This window comes from Prionailurus bengalensis, chromosome B4 (assembly GCF_016509475.1).
Source record: "Prionailurus bengalensis isolate Pbe53 chromosome B4, Fcat_Pben_1.1_paternal_pri, whole genome shotgun sequence".
Lineage (NCBI taxonomy): Eukaryota > Metazoa > Chordata > Mammalia > Carnivora > Felidae > Prionailurus > Prionailurus bengalensis.
In genome coordinates, this window is record NC_057358.1 from 29,465,546 (window position 1) to 29,487,156 (window position 21,611).

At 35.4% G+C, this 21,611-nt stretch overlaps 1 protein-coding gene across 6 annotated transcripts in view; it reads left to right on the plus strand.

Annotated features, from left to right (window-relative positions):
* The window catches only part of LOC122474026 (coiled-coil domain-containing protein 7-like), a 148,765-nt gene that overhangs the window by 62,011 nt on the left and 65,143 nt on the right, over positions 1–21,611 (plus strand). For 5 of the 6 annotated variants that reach the window (XM_043564975.1, XM_043564972.1, XM_043564970.1 and 2 more), the window contains 3 exons: positions 107–168; positions 1,284–1,340; positions 14,629–14,704. In XM_043564975.1, coding sequence (XP_043420910.1) covers positions 107–168; positions 1,284–1,340; positions 14,629–14,704 — 195 coding nt within the window. The remainder of the gene's footprint in view (positions 1–106; positions 169–1,283; positions 1,341–14,628; positions 14,705–21,611) is intronic. The other variant, XM_043564974.1, reaches the window with a different exon arrangement.

The following is a 21,611-nucleotide window of genomic DNA, read 5'->3' on the forward strand; positions in this document are numbered from 1 at the left end:
TTACAAACTGTATAATATCTAGAGCATATATTCTATTTATTAAGTGTAATTTAAACTCTTATTCTTTGATAATAAATACATGTTGTATTTATTGAAATTTAAACAGGCATAGTGAAAATTTACCAGGAGCATTACAAAGTTATGAAACCATACAGCAGATAATTGAAGGTGATAATATTTTATACATGTTTAGCATTATAAGTTTTTCTATATTACATTAACATTTGAGACTTAGTTTAAAAATTTATATCCATAAAATTATATAATAGTAAATTTAAAGATATATTCAATAGTGAGTTTGATATTTTCAATAAAAGTTATTATGTTTCAGATTCTGGGAGTTGTACAAAACAAATAAACCTTGGTTGTTACCACCATAAAATACACAATGCAGTAAGGACACAAGCACATTATGTATCATTTTAATATAGTGTAATACATGAGAATGCATGATAAAGGTTATGTGTAATTTTCAGTGAATCCACAGAGAGCCAGTTTGTTCAACCTGAGGGAGTTGGAAAGATTTTATGCAACTGTAAAGGACAAAGGATCCTTTGTCCTTTACTGTAAAGGATCCTACTGCAAAGGATCCTTTGTCCTTTACATAATAGGATCTAGTCAAATGAAGAAGGGAGATATCTGGTTTTTTACAAAGAAGACCTAGTATGAGCAAAGAGCATGAATAGGGAATTGCAAGTGGAATGGTATTAGAATTTGAAGCTAGAAGGTAGGGATAAGGTAAGAGAGAGCCTAGTCAGAGGGATCGGATGCTGTGCTAGGGAACTTTTTTTTCCTCGTATATACTAGGTAATCACTGAAGACTTTTTGTAAGAAAGTGACATTGTTGGATTTAATTGTAGACAGATTATTCTGGCCACATTGTAGAAGCTATATTTGGGGACTAGGTATAGGGAAGGGAAGTTATTGCTGTGTTTTAGATGTGTGATAAGTTCTTATATGAGAGCATAAATAAACAAGAATAGGGGTAGATTTGAGAAAATTTACTGGTAAAATTGGGAAAACTTGGTGATTAGATATGAAAGGAAGGGAGATTAAATCATGGTAACATTAATTAAAAGAATGTAAGAGGAACAAGTGTTGTTGAGAAAATGATGAGTTTATATTACTCAATTGTTATATACATTCATTCAGATATTACCATTTGGTGCCTGATTGGGAGGCTTTCCACTGTTGGGAGCTCTATTGTTTTTCTTAGAGTTTTCTTTAAAATCAATATGTATAATTGATATATTAAACATATGACAAATTTACTATTATTTCAGAATTCATAAAAACCCACCCAACTAAAGAATTTATAGATGTTTCTGCAACTGATCCACGTAAGTTTCCACTCATTTAAACATTATTGTGTTAACAACTTGTGTCAAGTGCATTAATTTCTATAGTTTTCTATAATTTAAAGTTATTATTAAAGTAATAACATAGAGTCCCTGGAGTTTGGAGCCATACAGTTGAACTGACTATCAAGCAAGTATTGAAATTCCTAATTAAGGCTACATGCTACAAAAAATAGACTCATTTTTGAGGATGGAGGATTTAAAAACAATTTTTTTATGTTTATTTATTTTTGAGAGAAAGAGCATTAGCAGGGGAAGGGCAGAGAGAGGGAAACACAGAATCCAAAGCAGGCTCCAGGCTCTGAGCTGTCAGCACAGAGTCAGACACAGGGCTCAAACTCATGAACCTTGAGATCATGACCTGAACCGAAGTCAAGCACTTAACCGACTGAGCCACTCAGGCACCCCAAGGGATGGAGGAGTTTTGGTTGTGATTAGAGTATGCTGCTGAAATGTTTCAGGCATGCCAAGCCTTTGAGATGGAACAGCAATAAACTTAAAAGGTCATTTGTAGATTTTGTTTCTGTGAATTATAGATCAACTCATATGCACTAACTCTTTGATAATAGCTGAGTACCAATTGGTTCATGAATATAAAGAGCTGCTAGAACTGCTCTGTTGAACTTCTGACTACTTATCAACAGAAAGGAGAAATTACCTTGCTTATGTCAAGATACTAGAAAGAATTTTGAAACAATGATGTAATATATGCTGTAGAGTACAATTTATATTATAAGCTAGAAAATAAAACTTGCGTAGAAAAGGTTGACAGGAATCCTGTTCTCTTTCCACTTCGGCTTTAAACCCTAGTGTTGCCATATTTAAACCAAAGGCTTTAATTCAACAGTGATTAATTCTACAGCTTGATTCTACAGTGCTCCCAAATTCTGTAGAGACCTTTGATCCAAAAGTCCTGACTGACTACATGAGTAGAAAGCTATCTAGAGCTTTGGAGTGGGTAGTGAAAGTTTCTTTTTACATCCAGGAAAACTCTCTGCACATCTCTAGGGCTGTCTTTCTGAATCTGTGCAGCTGTCTTCTCTCTAATACTGTGTCCTGTGAATTCTAGCTGCTTTGGGCTTCCAAAAATCTAAACTTTGTCTCTGAACCCCAGGAGAGCAGTAGACTCTGGGTCCCCCTTCCTTATGCTGTGGCCTGGAAACTTCAGGAAGTAAGATGGGGTTATCAAAGGGCTCTGTTCCTTTCTTTTCCTTCTGCTTGTTTTCCAATGTCTGAATATTGCTGTTTTACATATTTTCCCCCAAGATTTTAATTGGCTTAAGGTGAAAGAATAATTCTAGTCCCTGATGCTCCTTTATGGACAAAAACAGAAGTCTCTATGCCCACATATAGGCTGATTGGAACACATCCTCTAACCACAAAACCAAAAGAATTAAATATAATAGAAGTGTTACTGATTACTTAAAAATGTTCTCCTTTTGTCTGTCTCTGTCTCTTCATTCATTTATTTAATTGAGGTATAATTGACATACATTACATTAGCATCAAGTGTGTGATATTTGTATAATTTGCAAGATGATCATCACAATAAATATAGTTAGATTACAAGAATTTTTTGTTCTTGTGATGAGAACTTTTAAGATCTACTCTCTTAACAACTTTCAAATATGCAATACAGTATTACTATAAACACCATCTGTACATTATATCCCATAACTTACTTATTTCATAACTAGAAGTTTGTACCTTTTGACCTCTTTCACCCATTTTTCCCACCCCACCTCCACCCCCCATTCAACATACATATATACATGTTCAACACACATATATGTTCTGTGTATCTATGAGCTATCTTTTTCCATGACAGCTGCCTCAGTCCCTGGGCTCCTTTAGTATAAATATGCTTTCTCTCAGTATTATTCAGTTTTACTTGTATATGCTCTCTTTTTCTGCTAAGTGTACCCTTTTCATATTCTCTGGCCAAACTTTATTCTCTTCCCATTCTCTAAATTTGATATCATAGCCTAATCAACAAGGCAAAAGTTATCTTTGTATTCCACTCTGTGTTTATACTATTTAACTTTGATATTGCTTCATTTCATAATTAATGAAATTTATTTCTTTACAGCAGTTTTAGGTTTATGGAAAACTTGAGCAGAAAGTACAGAGTTCCCATATACCCATTCTCTGCTGCCTACTCTCTGCACAGTTTTATTAACATTTTTCATTAGTGTGCTACATTTGTTAAAATTGATGAACCAATACAATACAATATTAATACAATATTATTAATTAAATTCCAAGCTTACATTGGGTTCAATCTTTGTGCTATAGAGTTCTATAGGTTTTGACAAATGTATAATGTCATGTATCCACCATTACAATATCATACAGACAGGTTTCACTGCCTTGCATCACATGTTCTACCTATTTATTTCTCCTTCCATCTACCTGAGTCCTTGGCAATCATTAATCTTTTTGATGTCTCTGTAGTATTGCCCTTCCAAGTATGTCATATATTTGGACTCATACAGTCTTTCTTTTACTTAGCAGTATGCATTTAAATTTCCTTCTTAATGATTTTTGTGGTTTTATAGTTGATTTATTTTTATTAATGAATAATAATCCATTATATGGATGTACCATAGTTTGTTTAATCCATTCATCTACTGAAGGACAACTTGGTTGCTTCTGAGTTTTTGCAATTAAAGAAAAGCTGCTAAAAGATTATTTTGTGTGTGTGTGTGTGTGTGTGTGTGTGTGTACATGTTTTTCAGCTCATTGGGGTGAATACCAAGGAGTGCAATTGCTGGATCATATAGTAAATGTATGTTTAGTTTTTTAAGAAACTGCTAAACCATCTTGCAAAGGGACTGTATCATTTTGTATCCCCACCAGCAATGAGAATAAGAATTCCTATTGACCTATATCTTTGTCAACATTTGGTGTTATCAGAATTTTGGATTTTAGCCATTCTAAAAGTTTTTAGTGGTGTCTCATTGCTCTAATTTGTAATATCTGATGTTGAGATTTTTTTCATACTTTTTTTTTGCCATCTTTGGTGAGGCATTTGTTCAGATCTTTTACCAATTTTAAAAATTTATTTATTATTTATTTATTAAAGTTTATTTATTTATTTTGAGAGATACAGAGACAGTGTGACTAGTGGAGGGGCAGAGAGAGAGGGAGAGAGAGAGAATCCCAAGCAGGCTCCACACTATCAGTGCAGAGCCCAAAGCAGGGCTCAAACTTATGAAACTGCAAGATCACGACCAGAGCTCAAGTTGGACGCTGAACTGACTGAGCCACCCAGGTACCCCTAAAATTTATTTATTTAAATTCAAGTTAATTTCACTCTTATGTGGGTCCTGAGAAACTTAACAGAAGAACATGGGGGAGGGGAAGGGAAAAAAAAGTTAGAGAGGGAGGGAGCGAAACCATAAGACTCTTTTTAAACAGAATTTTTTTTAATGTTTATTTTATTATTTTTGAGACAGAGAGAGACAGAGCATGAATGGGGGAGGGGCAGAAAGAGAGGGAGACACAGAATCGGAAAAGGGCTGCAGGCTCTGAGCCATCAGCCCAGAGCCTGAAGCGGGGCTCGAACTCACAGATCGCGAGATCGTGACCTGAGCCGAAGTCAGACGCTTAACCAACTGAGCCACCCAGGAGCCCCAATAAGAGACTCTTAAAAAAAGAATAAACTGAGGGTTGATGGGGGGTGGGAGGGAGGGGAAAGTGGGTGATGGGCATTGAGGAGGACACCTGCTGGGATGAGCACTGGGTGTTATATGGAAACCAATTTGATAATAAATTTCATATTAAAAAAAATAAATTCAAGTTAACATACAGTGTAGTGTTGGTTTCAGGAGTAGAACCCAGTGATTCATCACTTACGTATAACACCCAGTGCTCATACCAACAAGTGCCCTCCTTTATACCCATTACTTATTTAGCCTGTTCCCCACCCATCTCCTCTCCAAAAACCCTCAGTTTGTTCTCTGTATTTAAGAGTCTCCTATGGTTTGCCTCCCTCTGTGTTTATCTTGTTTTTCCTACCCTTTCCCTGTGTTCATCTGTTGTGTTAAATTCCAAATATGAAATCATAAAAATAGTCTTTCTCTGCCTGACTTATTTCACTTAGCATAATATACTCTAGTTCTGTCCTCACACCAGTCAGAGTGGCTAAAATAAAAAATGCAAGAAACAACAGGTGTTGGCAAGGATGTAGAGAAAGGAGAACCCTCTTGCACTGTTGGTGGGAATGCAAACTAGTGCAGCTGCTCTGGAAAACAGAGTAGAGGTTACTCAAAAAATTAAAAATAGAACTAGCTACCTTATGACCCACAAATTGCAGTACTAGGAATTTATCCAAAGGATACAGGAGTGCTGATTCATAGGGGCACATGCACCCCAATGTTTATAGCAGCTCTATCAACAAAAGCCAAAGTATGGAAAGAGCCCAAATGTTTATCAACTGATGAATGGATTAAGAAGATGTGGTATATATACACAATGGAATACTACTCAGTGATGAAAAAGAATGAAATCTTGCCATTTTCAACAACGTGGATGGAACTGGTGGGTATTATGCTAAGGGAAATAAGTCAGAGAAAGATGGATATCATATGATTTCACTTATATGTGGAATTTAAGAAACTGAACAGATGAACATATTTGTATGGAACCACAAAAGAGCTTGAATAGCTAAAATAATCTTGAAAAAGAAAAGCAAAGCTGGAGGCGTCACAATTCTAGGCTTCAAGTTATATTAGAAAGCTATAGTGATCAAGGCAGTATGGTACTGGCACAAAACTAGGTCAGTGGAACAGAATAGAAAACCCAGAAATGAGTCCACAACTATATGGTCAACTGATCTTCAACAAAGCAAGAAAGAATATCCAATGGAAAAAAAAAATTCTCTTCAACAAGTGGTGTTGGGAAAACTGGACAGCAACACACAAAGAATGAAACTGGACCACTTTCTCACAACATAAACAAAACCAAATTCAAAATTGAACGTTTGGTTTTTTAACTCAATATTTACATTACATGAAAATAGTTTATATCTCCATTTTTAGGTCTTGGTTTTTTGCAATGTTTTATAGTTTTTAGAGAAAAGTTCTTGTAGTGTTTCATTAAATTTATCTGTAGGAGCTTCATTTTTTGGATACTAGTGAAAATGAAATTAGAAAAATATTTTTCCAAGTTGGAAGACTTATTATATATCTGTAATAGTTAAGATAGGGAAAGAAAGACAAGTAAGCCAACTGAATAGCATTGAAGCCCCAAATCAGACATAATGCATTTAAGTATGTGATATGTAACAAAGGTGGCATTACAGATAAGTTGAGAAAACATGGGGTTTTCAATAAGTGGTATTATGATAATTGATATGTATATGGGGAAAATAAAGTTGGAGCACTCCCTCATAGCATATTTGAAAATTAACTCCATGTCATTAAACACCTACATATGAAAGGCAAAAGTTTACATATTTTCTTGGATTATTTACAAGAATATCCTCATTACTGTGTGGTAAGAGAATGGCTTTTTAAAATTTTTTTTTCAACGTTTATTTATTTTTGGGACAGAGAGAGACAGAGCATGAACGGGGGAGGGTCAGAGAGAGAGGGAGACACAGAATCGGAAACAGGCTCCAGGCTCTGCGCCATCAGCCCAGAGCCTGACGCGGGGCTCGAACTCACGGACCGTGAGATCATGACCTGGCTGAAGTCGGACGCTTAACCGACTGCGCCACCCAGGCGCCCCAAGAATGGCTTTTAATACTAGACATAAAAGTACCAGTCATAAGGGATAAATTTGATAAAATTGACTATGTTAAAATTAAAAATTTGTTTGTCAAGAGATACCATCAGGAAAATTTGAAATAAATCGTAGTGGAAAAAGAGATTTTGATTACCTGAAACTGTTGAATGATTAGCATACAGAAGACATAAGGAATTGTTATAAATCCAGAAAAAATGACAATTATCTTTTGGATAAATAGGAATTTAACCAAATAATAAATCCAGATATCTAAGACCGAATGATCAAGGAATTGCAAACTAACCACAATGGGAAACTGTTTCATACCTCTCAAATTGTCAAAAATTAAAAAGTGTAACAATGTTAAGTGTTAACAAGGGTATATACCAACAGGAACTCTTCATACGCATAACTTTGAAAAATAGCTTTTCTTTAATTAAGTTGCAGATGTGCATACCCTTAGACTCTTTTTTCATAGCCTTATTGATATATAATTGCATATAACATTGTATAAGTTTAAGGTAATCAAAATGATTTGATACACATATATTGCAAAATGCTTACTGCAATATGGGTAGTTTATTTATCCTGTATCTCTTATAATTACCATTTTGTTGTTGGTGTTGTTTTGGTGAGAACATTAAAACTCTACTCTCATTGCAGCTTTCAAGTGTACAATATAGTATTAACTCCTGTCAGCATGTTGTATATTTGATTCTCAGAACTTATTCATATTATAACTGAAAGTGTGTACCCTTTGACCAACATCTCCCCATTTCCCCCATGCCACAGCTCCTGGAAACCACCATTCTCTTCTGTTTATTTTTCAATATTTTATATTCCACATGTAAGAGAGATCATATAGTATTTGTTTTTCTCTTTCTGAATTATTTCAGTTAGCATAATGTCCTCAGGGTCTATCTGTGTTGTCACAAAGGGCATACTTTCCTTTTTTATGGCTGAATAATCTTCCATTGAATGTATATGTGTATGTACACACACACACACACCCCTCACATTTTCTTCATTCATTCATCTGTCTATGGACTTCTAGATTGTTTCCATGTGTTGGCTATTGTAAATAATGCTGCAGTGGGTGTGGGAGAGCAGATGTCTCTTTGAGACAGTGATTTCATTTTATTTGGATATATACCTAGAAGTAGTAGGATGGCTGGATCATACAGTAGTTCTATTTTTAATTTTTTGAGGGACCTCCATACTGTCTTCCATTGTGGCTATGCCAGTTCACATTCCCACCAACAGTACACAGTGTTCCTTTTTCTGCACACCTCACCAACAACTGTTATCTCTTGTCTTTTAGATAATAGACATTCTGACAGGTGTGAGATGATATCTTACTGTTGTTTTGATTTACATTTCCCTGGTGGTTAATGTTGTTGAGCACATTTTCAAGTACCTGTTACCATTTGTATGCCTTTGGAAAAATGTCCATCCAGGTATTCTGTCCATTTTTTATTGGATTAAAAAAACATATTTTGGATATTAACTTCTTACCAGATATATGGTTTGCAAACATTTTTCCCTTCCTATAGCATGCCTTTTCATTTTGTTGATGTTTTCCTTTGCTGTGCAGGAACTTTTTAGTTTGATGTAGTCCCACTTTTTCTTGTTTATTTATTTCACGATATTTTTCAACTCCAAAATTTCTATTTTTTAAATGACTTATATGTTTGTTGACTGTCTCATTTTTCTCTTGTATTATTTTATCTATATCATGAAATTGCTTATATGTGTTCTCTTGTAGCTCTATGAGCATCTTCAGAAAAATTATTTTGAGTTCTTTGTTGGGCAAGTCCTATATCTTTATTTCTTTGGGGCCAATTACTGGGGATTTACTATATTCCTTTGGTGGAGTCATGTTTTCCTGATTCTTTGTGGTTCCTGTATTCTTGCATAGTTGTCTACACATTTGAAGAAGCAGTTAGCTGTTTTAGATTTCATTGGACTGAGTTCAGTAAGGAAAGATCTTCAACTGCAGGTGGGGGGATGCTGCAGAGTGTCATGACCCATGTCTAATGGTGTGGGGCAAATGAGGGGGCATGTGGCAGAACCAGGTCTCAAGTATTGTGATTTGCCAGCTCAAGCCATTTCAGCCCACAGCATCAACAATTTCATGGTCTTTGGCAAATATTACAGGGATCCGCAGAGACTTCAGAGGCTCTTGAGGTCCTTAGCATTGTTTCTAGGGTCAACTGCAAGGGACCAGAGCAATCAGTGATTTGGCCAGAGCTGGTGGTATACACAATCTTGGCCAAGAGCCTCAGCAGGTGTGTGTGTAGTGGCAGTGGCCAGTTGTAAAAACATAGGTAGCAGTGGGGGCCAGGGAAGACATCCAGGGCTAAGCCAGTTGTGGGCACACAGATAGCTTGGGGAACCTGACTGTCTGTGTGCACTACTATGGCTTCTGGGTTTTTTTATAGCCATACAGCAGTGGAGGCTGGTAATAGGCTAGGGGTCTGTGGATAAGTAGTTGGAGGATTTAGCTACAGGTGAATGCAGTGGTGCAGGACAGTGACAGAAGACAGAGACTCCTCTACAGAGGCCTGCAAACAGCTGCGAAGATTTGGCTATTGGCAGTGCTCTTCTATGACTGCATAGTCTCCCTCTGGGCATGTGCATGGCAGTAGAGGCTGGTGATGGGTTGAGTTGGAAGCATGCAGATGTACGAATGGAGGGGCTAGCCCTGAATGAGCGTATGGTGGTGGATGTTGGCCCCGGGGATCTAGGCTGGTATTTTGCACTCCCATAGCCACACAGTCTTAGGTTTGGTGCTTGTGTGGTTCTTGGGCTCCAGTGGTGGTGGTAGTAAGTGTGTGTGGTGGGGACTGAGGGGAGACATTAGCCATTGCAAATACCTGTGGAACAAAATCCATTGAAATTTGCGGGGTGTTCTCAGTGGCTGTTCTGGCCAGTGGTTTCTTCAGTGATGAAAGCTGCTGTGGTCATCTGTGGAGCAGGTCACGGAACTATAGTCATTCACATCTGTGTGCTTATATTGGTAGGACCTGCTCTTTTTCCTTATTTCTAGCTGTATTTATATGTCCCAGCTTTATCTGTCTCTGGGTGGGGTGAAACCTAAGCAGATCCTTTATGGAGTGGAGGAAATGCTAACCCAACTCTCTTTTTACATGCTAGGGGAATTCTTTCTATCTGGGAAGTCCCAGTTTGGTGCTAAGTAATGATGGCTTGGGGGATAGAATGATGTAGGCAAAAAGAAGCTTTTATTCCTCTCATTTTAAAGAAGTTAATTTTTCTCAAGTTTTTTTGTTTCAGTGTGTGGCTAAAGTTTTTTAAGTGGACTCTGGAACTCTCCCTGAGTTGTTTTCATTCATGGAAAACTTTTTAATGGTTGATCTTTGTGGAAGCATGGAAGCTGGGTCTCCTACTCTGCCATTTGATACATATGAAAGAATTTTCATACCAAGTTTTTTTTTATAACAGCCCCCAAATTGAAGATCCTAAATATTTGTAGAGTAGGGTGGATAAACAAATTGTGGTTTATTTGTGGAGTGGAAAATCTTACCATAATGAAAAATTTTAAAATAGCTACTCAGAATACCATTAACTTTTGAAATGTGATATTGATTGAAAGAAGCAAGTCATAAACACAGGGAGTGCTTTCATTTGTTATAAATTAAAATCTGGGAAAATATGTTGGTTAAGGATATTAAAAAATATAGAAAAGATATAAAGATGAGAAAAAAAAACAGGATAGTAAGTTGAAGGAAAGGGTTGTGAATAGGGAGGGACACATAAAGAGCTTCTAGGATATTGGCAATCCCAGGTATCCAGTTGTTGATCTTGAGTGGTGGTTTGGTGGATGCTTGCTTTGTAATTATTCATTAAAATATAAATATATTTTTATGTATGATTCAGTAAGCATGATTATAAAATATAAAATAATACTAAGGGGATTAATTTCTTTTTTTTAAATATGAAATTTATTGTCAAATTGATTTCCATACAACACCCAGTGCTCATCCCAACAGGTGCTCTCCTCAATACCCATCACCCACCCCCCCTCCCTCCCACCCCCCACCAACCCTCAGTTTGTTCTCAGTTTTTAAGAGTCTCTTATGTTTTGGTTCCCTCCTTCTCTAACCTCTCTCTTTTTTTTTTCCTTCCCCTCCCCCATGGTCTTCTGTTAAGTTTCTCAGGATCCACATAGGAGTGAAAACATATGGTATCTTTCTCTGTATGGCTTATTTCACTTAGCATAACAGTCTCCAGTTCCATACACGTTGCTACAAAAGGCCATATTTCATTCTTCTCATGGCCAAGCAGTACTCCATTGTGTATATAAACCACAATTTCTTTATCCATTCATCAATTGATGGACATTTAGGTTCTTTCCATACTTTGTCTATTGCCAATAGTGCTGCTATAAACATTGGGGTGCATGTGCCCCTTACATCAGAATTTTTGTATCCTTTGGATAAATACATAGTAGTGCAATTGCTAGGTCATAGGGTAGATCTATTTTTAACTTTTTGTGGAAGCTCTATGCTGTTTTCCACAGTGGCTGCACCAGTTTGCTTTCCCACCAGCACTATAGCATTCTATTTTATGGTTATGTATTAATTTATAATTCTCCCATAGATGTTCATATAGGTAATTCCTATATTTCTGTTTCTATGGGGAGTAACTCCTGTTAGCATATTTGTATAAACATAAACATGGAAACAACATGCATTTTTAGGACTGGCTAAATGAATTATGGTCCATTCATAGCAATGGCTTTTAAATAGAAAAACTTTTTAAAAAATAAATATTTTTTAAAACTTTAAAAAATAGAATAGCATTTAAAAAGAATAGCTTTACATAAACTCTTAGAGACATTTTCCTTGAGATTTAAGGGGATACAAGATAAAAGCATTTTAATGTATATTTTACCCCATTTTTATAATCCATCTATGTATATGAATCCTAGATGCTATCTCTTAGAACTCGTCCAAAGAGGAAAAAAACTATCCATTGAGAAGTGATATTCATTAAATATTAATAATTTTTATCAATTCATTAATAAGATACAACAGCTTTTATAAAAGAGATAAAAGGAGTCCCCCTTCCTCCACAATATGTAGCTAAATCTCCTGTTACCATTTTAACTACCTCAAACTTACCTCACAGGCCACCTTGTTAACCAGGGTACTCTTCTCAGGAAGAGGATCTTCACTGGAACATGTCAGTAAGACTTAGAAATGGAGGTGACTGGCTGGCTCAGTCAGTAGAGCATGCAACTCCTGATCTTGGGGTTGTGAGTCTAAGCCCCACATTTGGGTGTAGAGATTATTACTATTAAAAATTAAAAAAATCTAAAAAATAAAAGAAATGGGTTTCCTGATTTTTTTTTTTTTGGTTTTCAAATTATTCATAATAAGAACTTGAAGAATAACAATTGGTTGATTACTCAAGCTATTCCACCTGGTAATGGAAACATACTATTACCATCCGTAGATTCTATGATACTGGGTAGAAATTCCTGGGTAGAAATTAGTAGAGTCACAGATGGGGGCCTGTCTTAGTTCGGACTGCTCTAACAAAATACCACAGATTGAGTGGCATAAACAACAGAAATTTATTTCTCACGATTCTGAAGGCTGAGAAGTCTGAGATCAGTGTTCCAGTATGGTTGAGTTCTGGTGAAAGCCTTCTTCCTGGTTTGCAGATGGCTCTTTTCTTGCTGTATCCTCAAATGATGGAAAAGTAGAGAAAGTAAGAAGACTCTGTTGTCTCTTATATCTCATATGCCTACTGATTTAATTACCTCTCAGAGGCCCCACCTCCAAGTCTCATCATATTGGAGATTAGAGTTTGAACAGATGAATATTGGTCCATAGCAGGGCCTATTCTCCCTCTTGTGAAGTGTGATGGAAATAACAGTTTGTGTTCTTTATAATCCTTTACCATATCCAGGGCATAATTTTACATCACACCCTATGCTATTAGCAAATTAACCTTAAAAAGTCATATGGTAGGGGCACCTGGGTGGCTCAGTCGGTTGAGCATCCAACTCTTGATTTTGGCTCAGGTCATGATCTCACAGTTCATGGGTTTCAGTCCCGTGTCAAGCTCTGTGCTGACAGTGTGGAGCCTGCTTGGGATTCTCTCTCCCTTTCTCTCTGCTCTTCCCCTGCTTGCACGCTGTCTGTCTCTCTCAAATAAATAAAGTTTAAAAAGGTGATATGGTATAATATTTTATGGAAACATTTTATGTTATTCTCCCTTGCCTATAAAAAATTCTAAATTTGTGGGGCGCCTGGGTGGCGCAGTCGGTTAAGCGTCCGACTTCAGCCAGGTCACGATCTCGCGGTCCGGGAGTTCGAGCCCCGCGTCAGGCTCTGGGCTGATGGCTCAGAGCCTGGAGCCTGTTTCCGATTCTGTGTCTCCCTCTCTCTCTGCCCCTCCCCCGTTCATGCTCTGTCTCTCTCTGTCCCAAAAATAAATAAACGTGAAAAAAAAAAATTAAAAAAAAAAAAAATTCTAAATTTGATTCTTCAAAAGTTAACTTCTTTCAGTATACCCTTTGAATATTTAAGGAGTATTGATCCTCCTAAAGCAGTTTCTGATTTACTTGTTTTCTTTGTATATTTGACTTAGTGGGTTCCCATGATATATGTTGCACATTTCTACTTTTCCTATCTTTACTTCTGATGTTTGCTTGTCTTCCTACTAATTAAGGTCTGTCCCTTCCTTAAGACTCAGCTGATCTCTATCCTTCTCCTTTCTCTTCTCAGCTCCTAAACATTTATTATATTTCTCTATACCACTATTTTGACATGTGGAATAGAAATAAATATAACTGATACTTAGGAACTGTGGAATTCTTCCATATTATTTAACATTATCCGTGTATATTTATTTTATGCCTTGTTTATCTAGCAGCAAACTTAATGAAGGGACTGTCCTCTCTCATATGCTTTTTGTCACAAGATTGAAGAATCTTGTATTATTACCCTGAGAGTTCATTGATTATATGGATTCTCATTATGCTGGTTTCTTTTTAAGTAGCATTTTAGTTATACTTTTCAGTTATTTGATTCAGGTGGATAACTTAACAGGCTTGTTAGGGTCTTCCCATAGACCTTATTGATTTAGCGGCATCATCCAAAGCAGTTTTTTCTTAGAATCTTAGAGTCCTCTTATATGCAATGTTATAAGGAGTTCACACACACATTGACCTCAATCCAATTTTGTCACTTAATAGATGCATAGTTTTGATCATAGCTTTAACCTCTCTGAGGCTCAATTTATTTATTTGAAAATGGTAAGAATATCTTCTTTTTTGGTTATTTTGAAGATTAAAATAATGTAAAGTAGCAAAGTGACATATTGGGTATTTAATAAAATGGAAACTATTTTTATCATAAGCATTTTGTTCTTTGGATACACTTGTGACTTTGCTGTGTCTTCATGTTTGTCTAGTTCTCACACATTTAGCAGTGATTTATATCAGTGTAGAGGTATAAACTCAGCCATTTGTAATACCTTTGAATGTTTTCCCTTTTTTTCACAATAGAAACTGCTTGTCCACTGACTGACCGATTGAATGTCATGTTGAAAATGTTTGAAAAACAGTCACATATGTTGGAGAGGTAAGCTTTTAAAATAACTCCTTTTCCTAATTATGAAAATGAGTATACATTTATTTTAAAAAATTGGAAACAAGATTGTTAAAAAAGTTTGGTGTTCTTATATAAACTTTTATGATATGTATAATTTAAAAATTTTTAATTACAATCATGTAGAATTTCAAATTGTATAGCCACAATAGAAAACAGTATGTCAGTTTCTAAAAAAAAAAATAAGGTACAATTACCCTATGATCCAGTAATTTCATTTCTAGATATATGCCCTGAAAAATTGAAATCAGGGTCTCAAAGATATTTATACACCCATGTTTACTGTAGCATTATTTACAATAGCAAAGGGTGGAAGCAACCCAAGTGTCCAACAGGTAAATAGATAAATAAAATGTGATATATAAATACAATGGGATATTTTTTAGTCTTAAAAAGAAAGAAATTATGACATATGGTACAACATGAATGAACCTTGAGGACATTATACTTAGTAAAATAACCCAGTCACAACAAGGCAAAGTTACATGATTTCACGTATATGAGGAACCAGAAATAGTCACTGTGGATTACCTATAGTTCTTTCAGGTGGCTAAGATTATATTAGTTACAAAATTGATATGTTGAAAAAGCATGTCTTGTAGAATGAAATCGCAAAGGAATTTTTATTTGGACACTTTGGGTTCATTTATATTTGCTAATTGGGGCTCATTTTCCTCCTGCTCCAGGACAAAAACTGAGGTAGGACCATGACTTTTTTGATCACTTTTAACTAATAATTAATTTAAATTTAATTTAGAAACACTGTACAAATTGGGAAATTAAAATTCTATGTCAAATATTACAGTCAATATTTTAATTTTTATTCAAAGTTAAGACTTTTCTCCCTTTCCCCTCACCCAGTATCCCAGCTGGTGCCTCCTGGGGGTTATGATTAGCTTTTCTTTTTCATTACCTCCTTTCTAACTAATTACAGTTTCTGTTCTCCATGTGTTTGGGAAGGGAGGAAATAAAGGTGATGTATATAGGAAAAGTCTTACTTGACTGTCACTGCCTTCTTTTGCCATAATTACAGATAACACATACCAAATTTTCTAAACATTCTTCTTATAGTGCCTCTCACTAGGCTTGAGATCAGGGCAAGCATATTCTCCTCTCAAGGGTTTGGATATGGCTCAAGACACCCAATAGCTACCTGCAGAGAAATACCCTTTCTAAATCTTCTTTCCTAACCCTTTTATATTGTCTATATCAGTGAAAGGTTTTAGTGCACTTTCTTGGCTGCCAACTTTTTTTTAAGTGCAAATGGTCATCTGCCTCACCTATTACTATTACTGGGAGCTTAGGATCTCTGTAAATGCTTCCTTTAACAACTTGTTACAGTCACATCCTTGAAAATTCTGTTAAATATAGGGTGTGACAAAAGTCTTAGCATAGTTTTAAACTTTAATAACTTCAGAACTATAATGATACAATTGTTCAAAAAACATTTTGAAATTTGATTATATATGTTTCTTTCACACTTATTTAAAAATTCTGAATAATAATTAAACTTTTTTTTCAGTTAAAGTTTTTTGTTTAGGTCAGCATTTTCCATATTCAGAGGGACTGCAACAAATTAATTTATTGTTCAAAGTTCACAAAACTAAGTATATTAAAGAAATGGAAATAATTAAACTTTCAAAGGTTTAATTTTTTTGTAAGTCTGTAGCATTTATATTTCTGAGGTCATTAAAGCTAAAACTATACTAAAACTTTTAGAACATTCTCTGTTGAACTTCTACCATGTGACTGAGTGCTTGGGACAAAATCCCAACTCAGATTAGTCCAAGCAAAAGACTTACTGAACCTCACAACAGCACTATGGCTCAATCTCAGAAACAGTTACAAACCAGAACTTGAACACTTTGAAGATACTGTTTTTTCCTCTTTACATGAGCTTCATTTTCTTCTAGTGCAGATCTCTTCTTTCTTTCTATTTTCTTTTTTGTTTATTTTTTGCCTATAGGTGGGAATCCATGATTGCTGGCAATTCCTAAGGTTTAGTCTTTCAGTCACTCTGAAAGATAGTATTTGGATTTTCCAAATCTAAAAGTCCTAGGTGAGAAAATCATTGGTGCAACTTGGAGACAGGTTCCTATTTCTGAACTGACCAATCAACTGTAGTTAAAGACTTATGGTCCTATGAGCTCTCTCAGAAATTATATTGATTCAGAGGGGTATATTGATTCTGGTAGTTCCCAGAAAATGGAAGCAGGGGCTACTGAGGTGCTCAGTGATGAGCATGTTAATATAGGATAACATAGGAAAAAGGAGTGTATTTCATTATTGTGTGTGAATTATACACTAGCATGACAGGGCAATTATCCTGGTCTTTTGGGAAGCTAATAGACTTATTCTTCAGGATCTGGTCACTTCACTGTCTAGGTTTTGGTCTGTGGATATTGGGAAGTGGAAAAGCAAGCATAGACCCAGTGGACCTTGAAAAGTTCTTTCTTCAATTATGGGAAAAATTGGGATTCCAATTAGAGATTGGATAATAGGACGGTTTGTGAAGGCATAATACCTCTTTGGTGAACAGAGTGCTGAGAGCTGGTGTCCAGTGTTGCGGATGTCAACATTGGTGAGAACATTGCCCATCGCCAGGATCATGTGTGGTCCTGAAGGCAAATAGCCCATTAAGAAATCCATCATGAGGTTTTCTTTCTAATGAGACATAGGGGTCAGAAGTAAGGGTAGTAGACTGTCTTGCTTTTCAAGCTGTAGCCCCATACATGTATCACAAGTAGTTGTAGTTATATCAAAGGAGGAGGAGTCATAGTGTCCAGGGAGGGCACTGGCAAGGTAAAAGTATCCATTTGGCCAAAACATAATGACAGCTTTTTTCTTCACACCTTCAAAAAAACTGAATCTAATGTTGATTACAGCCCTAAATGTAAGAAAACAAAACCGTACATATAGGGAAGTCATTTTACTCTATCAAAATTAAAAACATCTTATTCAAAAGGAATCAAAGTTAAAAGATAAGCAGTGAACTGTGAGAAAATATTTGTGCATGTACAATAGAGTGGAGTGATAATAGGAATATATAATTCTTAAAAAAGGCAAAAAACCCTAAAAAATAGGCAAAGCAGGGGCACCTGGGGTGGCTCAGTCAGTTAAGCCTTGGACTCTGGTTTCTGCTCATGGTTTCATGGGTTCGAGCCCCACATTGGACTCTGTGTTGATGGTGTGGAACTTGCTTGGGATTTTCTCTCTCTCCCTGTGTCTCTGCCCCTCCCCCACTCATGGTGTCTCTCTCTTTCTCTCAAAATAAATAAACTTAAAAAAAATAGGCAAAGCTTATAGATAATTTAAGGAAGAAACAAAAAAAAAAGTGGCCAATAAATGTTTTAGGGGATACTCAGTCTGACTTGTGATTAATGAAATACAAAGCAAAACAGCAGTGATGTATTTTTTTTGCCATTGGTTTAACAACAAGTAAACATTTTCCTATAACAAATCTTGATGGAGATGTAGTACAATGAATACTTTTAAAAAATCAGTACAATAGGAATTGCCCATTTTCCAGGACAATTTAGCAAAATTTACTTAAAAAATAGAGTTTTAAATCTATCTTAGATAAAGGAGTATGTTCAAGGAGACATATGTAAAAAGGAACTTATCATATGCTTGTGACAATAGCAAAAAAATAGAATTCCAATTTTTGTTAGTAGGAGTATGGCCCAATAATCTATGATAAAAGGATTATATGAGAATACTATAAACAACCGTATGACAACAAATTAAATAACTTACATGATATGGACAAATTTCTAGAAGGACACAAACTAAATTGATTCAAGAAGAACTTGAAAATCTGAATGGAACTTTAACAAGCAAAAAGAATTAATTAGTACTTAATTTAGTTTCCACCAAGAAATGCTCAAGCCAAAGGGCTTCAGCGGTGAATACTAGCAAATATTTAAAGAAGAATTAATACCATCCCTTCACAGGCTTTTCCAAAAAGTAGAAGAGGAGTTAACACTTATTTTGGGAGACAAGAATGTTATTATATTCTAATTACTAGAGTATTACTGTAACATCAAAATCAGACAATACTATCACAAGAAAAGAAAACTGTAGACCAATATGTTGTGAATATGAATGCCAAAATTCTCAGCAAAACACTAGCAAATTGAATCCAGTATTATATAAAATGGATTACACACCACAAGCAAGTAGAATTGATCCCAGGAATGTAAAGTTGTGTTTTTTTTTTGTAAAGTTGGTTTTAAATGCAAATATCAATTAATGTAATACCCAATACTGATTAAATGAAGGAGAAAAAAGATCACATGATCAGCTTACTAGACAAAGTAAAAGCATTTGACAAAATCCAAGCATTTCAATCGATAGGAATACTTCACAAACTAGGAACAGAAGAGCGCTTCCTTAATCTGATCTAGGCTAACTACTACCAAAACCCATAGTTAACACTATACTTAATGGTGAAGGACTTAATAAATTCTAAGATGAGGAACAAGACAGGAATCTCACGTCTATTCATCATTGTAGTACAAGTTCTATCCAGGGCAATTAGAGAAGACAAGGAGTGAAAGATGTTCATATTGGGAAGGAAGAAGTAAAACTACTTCTTTTTGTAGATGTCATGATTTTGTATAGAAAATCTTAAGGGATCTGCTAAAAACGATTTGAAGAAACAAATGAATTCATCTTTTGCATTACACCAGATTCATAAATAAAAATCAATTGTATTTCTATATACTAACTGTTATGGGTTGAATTGCTCCCCCCCCCCCCGCCAAAATTATGTTGAAGCACTAACTCCCAGCACCTCATATTGAATTAATTAATTAACTAATTAATTAATTTTTTAAGTTTATTTAGTTTTGAGAGAGAGACAGAGAGAGTTAGCAGGGGAGGGCCAGAGAGAGGAAGAGAGAGAATCCTAAGCAGGCTCCACACTATCAGCACAGAACCTGACGTGGAGCTGAAACTCACTAACTGTGAGATCATGACCTGAGCTGAAACCAAGAGTAGGATGCTCAACTGACTGAGCCACCAGGGTGCCCCTGAACTTATTTTTAAATAGGGTCATTGTAGACATAATTAGTTAAGATGAGGTCATACTGGGGTAGGATGGGCCCTTAATCCAATATGACTGGTATCCTTGTAATAATTGGATAAGACAGTATAGAAAGAGGGAAGAAGTTACGGAGGCAGAGATTGGATTTGTGCTACTACAATCCGGAGAATACCAGGCACTACTAGGAGCTGAAAGAGGCAAACAAGGATTCTCCTCTAGAGGTTCTAGAAGGAGCATGGCCCTAACAACTGAATTTTAGATTTGTAGTCTCCAGAACTGTAAGAGCATAAAATATTTGTAGTTTTAAGTTACCCAGATTGTGATACTTTGTTACAGCAGCCCCAGGAATCTAATACACTAATGATGAACATTCCAAAAGTGAAATTAAAAAAAAAATCCATTTAAAATACCACCAAAGACAACAAGAATGAATTTAACAAAAGAAGTGTAAGACTTGTGCACTGAAAACTACAAAACATCATTGAAAGAACTTAAAGAAGACCTAGTTAAATGGATAGACAATCCATTTTCATGCCATTTAATAATCTTAAAATGGCAGTGTTCCCCAAACTGATCTAGAGATTCAATGCAATCTCTTTCAAAATGCCAGCTTTCTTATTGCATGAACTGACAAGCTGATCCTAAAATTCATGTGGAAATACAAGGAATCCAGAAGAGCCAAAGAAATCTTAAGAAGAACAAAGTTGAAGGATTCACATTTAACTAATTTTAAAACTTAATACAGGGCTGTAGTAATCAAGACAATGTGGTACTGGCATAAAGTTATACCTACATATATCAATGGAATAAACTTGAATGTCCAGAAATAAACCCTTACCTTTATGGTCAATTAATTTTTTAATAGTCTTTTAAAAATATTTTAATTTTAATTTTTTATTCAAGTATAATAAAAATACAGTGTTATATTAGTTTCAGGTGTACAATATAATGATTCAGTAATTCTATACATTACTCGGGGTACTCTTAATCCCCTTTATTTCAGCCATTTACCCACCCACCTCCTCTCTGGTAACCACCAGTTTATTCTCTATATTTAGGGGTTTGTTTCTTGGTTTGTTTCTTTCTCTTTTTTTCACTTTGTTTATTTATTTTGTTTCTTAAATTCCACATGAGTAAAATCATATGGTATCTGTCTTTGACTTTCACTTAACACTGTACCTTCTAGATCCATGTTGTTGCAAATGGCAGGATTTCATTCTTTATATGGCTGAATAATCCACTGTATGTGTGTATATGTACATATACAAATGTCTTCTTTACCAATTTATCTATTGATGGAGACTTTGCTACTTCCATAGTTTGGCTATTGTAAATAATGCTGCAGTAAATATAGGGGTGCATCTACTATTCAAATTAGTATTTGTGTATTCTTTGGTTAAATACCCAGTAGTGTAATTACTGGATTGTAAGATAGCTCTATTTTTAATTTTTTGAGGAATCTCCATACTGTTTTCCACAGTGGCTACATCAGCTTGCATTCCACCAAAAGTACACAAGGGTTTTTTTTTCTCTACATCCTCATCAGCACTTGTTATTTCTTGTGTTTTTGATTTTAGCCATTCTAACAGATGTGAGGTGATATCTAATCGTGGTTTTGATTTCCATTTCCCTGATGATTAGTGATGTTGAACATCTTTTCATGTGTCAGTTTTCTATCCTTATGTCTTTGGAAAAATGTCATTCATGTACTTTGCCCATTTTAAAATCAGATTATATATTTTTTGGTGTTGACTTCTATAAGTTCTTTATATATTTTGAATATTAATCCTTTATTGGATATATCATTTGTGGAAAGGATAGTCTTTTTAATAA